We start from the raw sequence: 226 nt of genomic DNA on the forward strand, positions 1-226 counted from the left end.
CGCAGTTAAGTGAGACCCTCTCTCCCCTCCCCTCGCCGCGCTGCCGTCAAGCATGGCCGCCTAGCGTCACGCCGCAACGTCATGGCGACCTCTTCGCTTTTACTGTCCTCAGGCGGGCAGACGCGCTGCTGCCGTCAAGCGCAGCGGGTGAGTGTCGCAAAAGATCCCCCGCCCCTTGCAGGCACTCCGGGCGCGGACAGTCAAGTCACAGCAGTTTAATGAGCGG

The 226-nt window shown here is 64.6% G+C and overlaps 1 protein-coding gene across 1 annotated transcript in view; it reads right to left on the reverse strand.

Moving 5' to 3' along the window:
* Positions 1 to 83, reverse strand: part of HAX1 (HCLS1 associated protein X-1) — a 3,628-nt gene extending 3,545 nt beyond the window's left edge. Inside the window, exon 1 of the mRNA XM_025212640.1 lies at positions 66 to 83. Within this exon, the coding sequence (XP_025068425.1) occupies positions 66 to 83 (18 nt within the window). The remainder of the gene's footprint in view (positions 1 to 65) is intronic.
* Positions 84 to 226: the final 143 nt, after the last annotated feature.

Source organism: Alligator sinensis, unplaced genomic scaffold (assembly GCF_000455745.1).
Source record: "Alligator sinensis unplaced genomic scaffold, ASM45574v1 scaffold1165_1, whole genome shotgun sequence".
NCBI lineage: Eukaryota > Metazoa > Chordata > Crocodylia > Alligatoridae > Alligator > Alligator sinensis.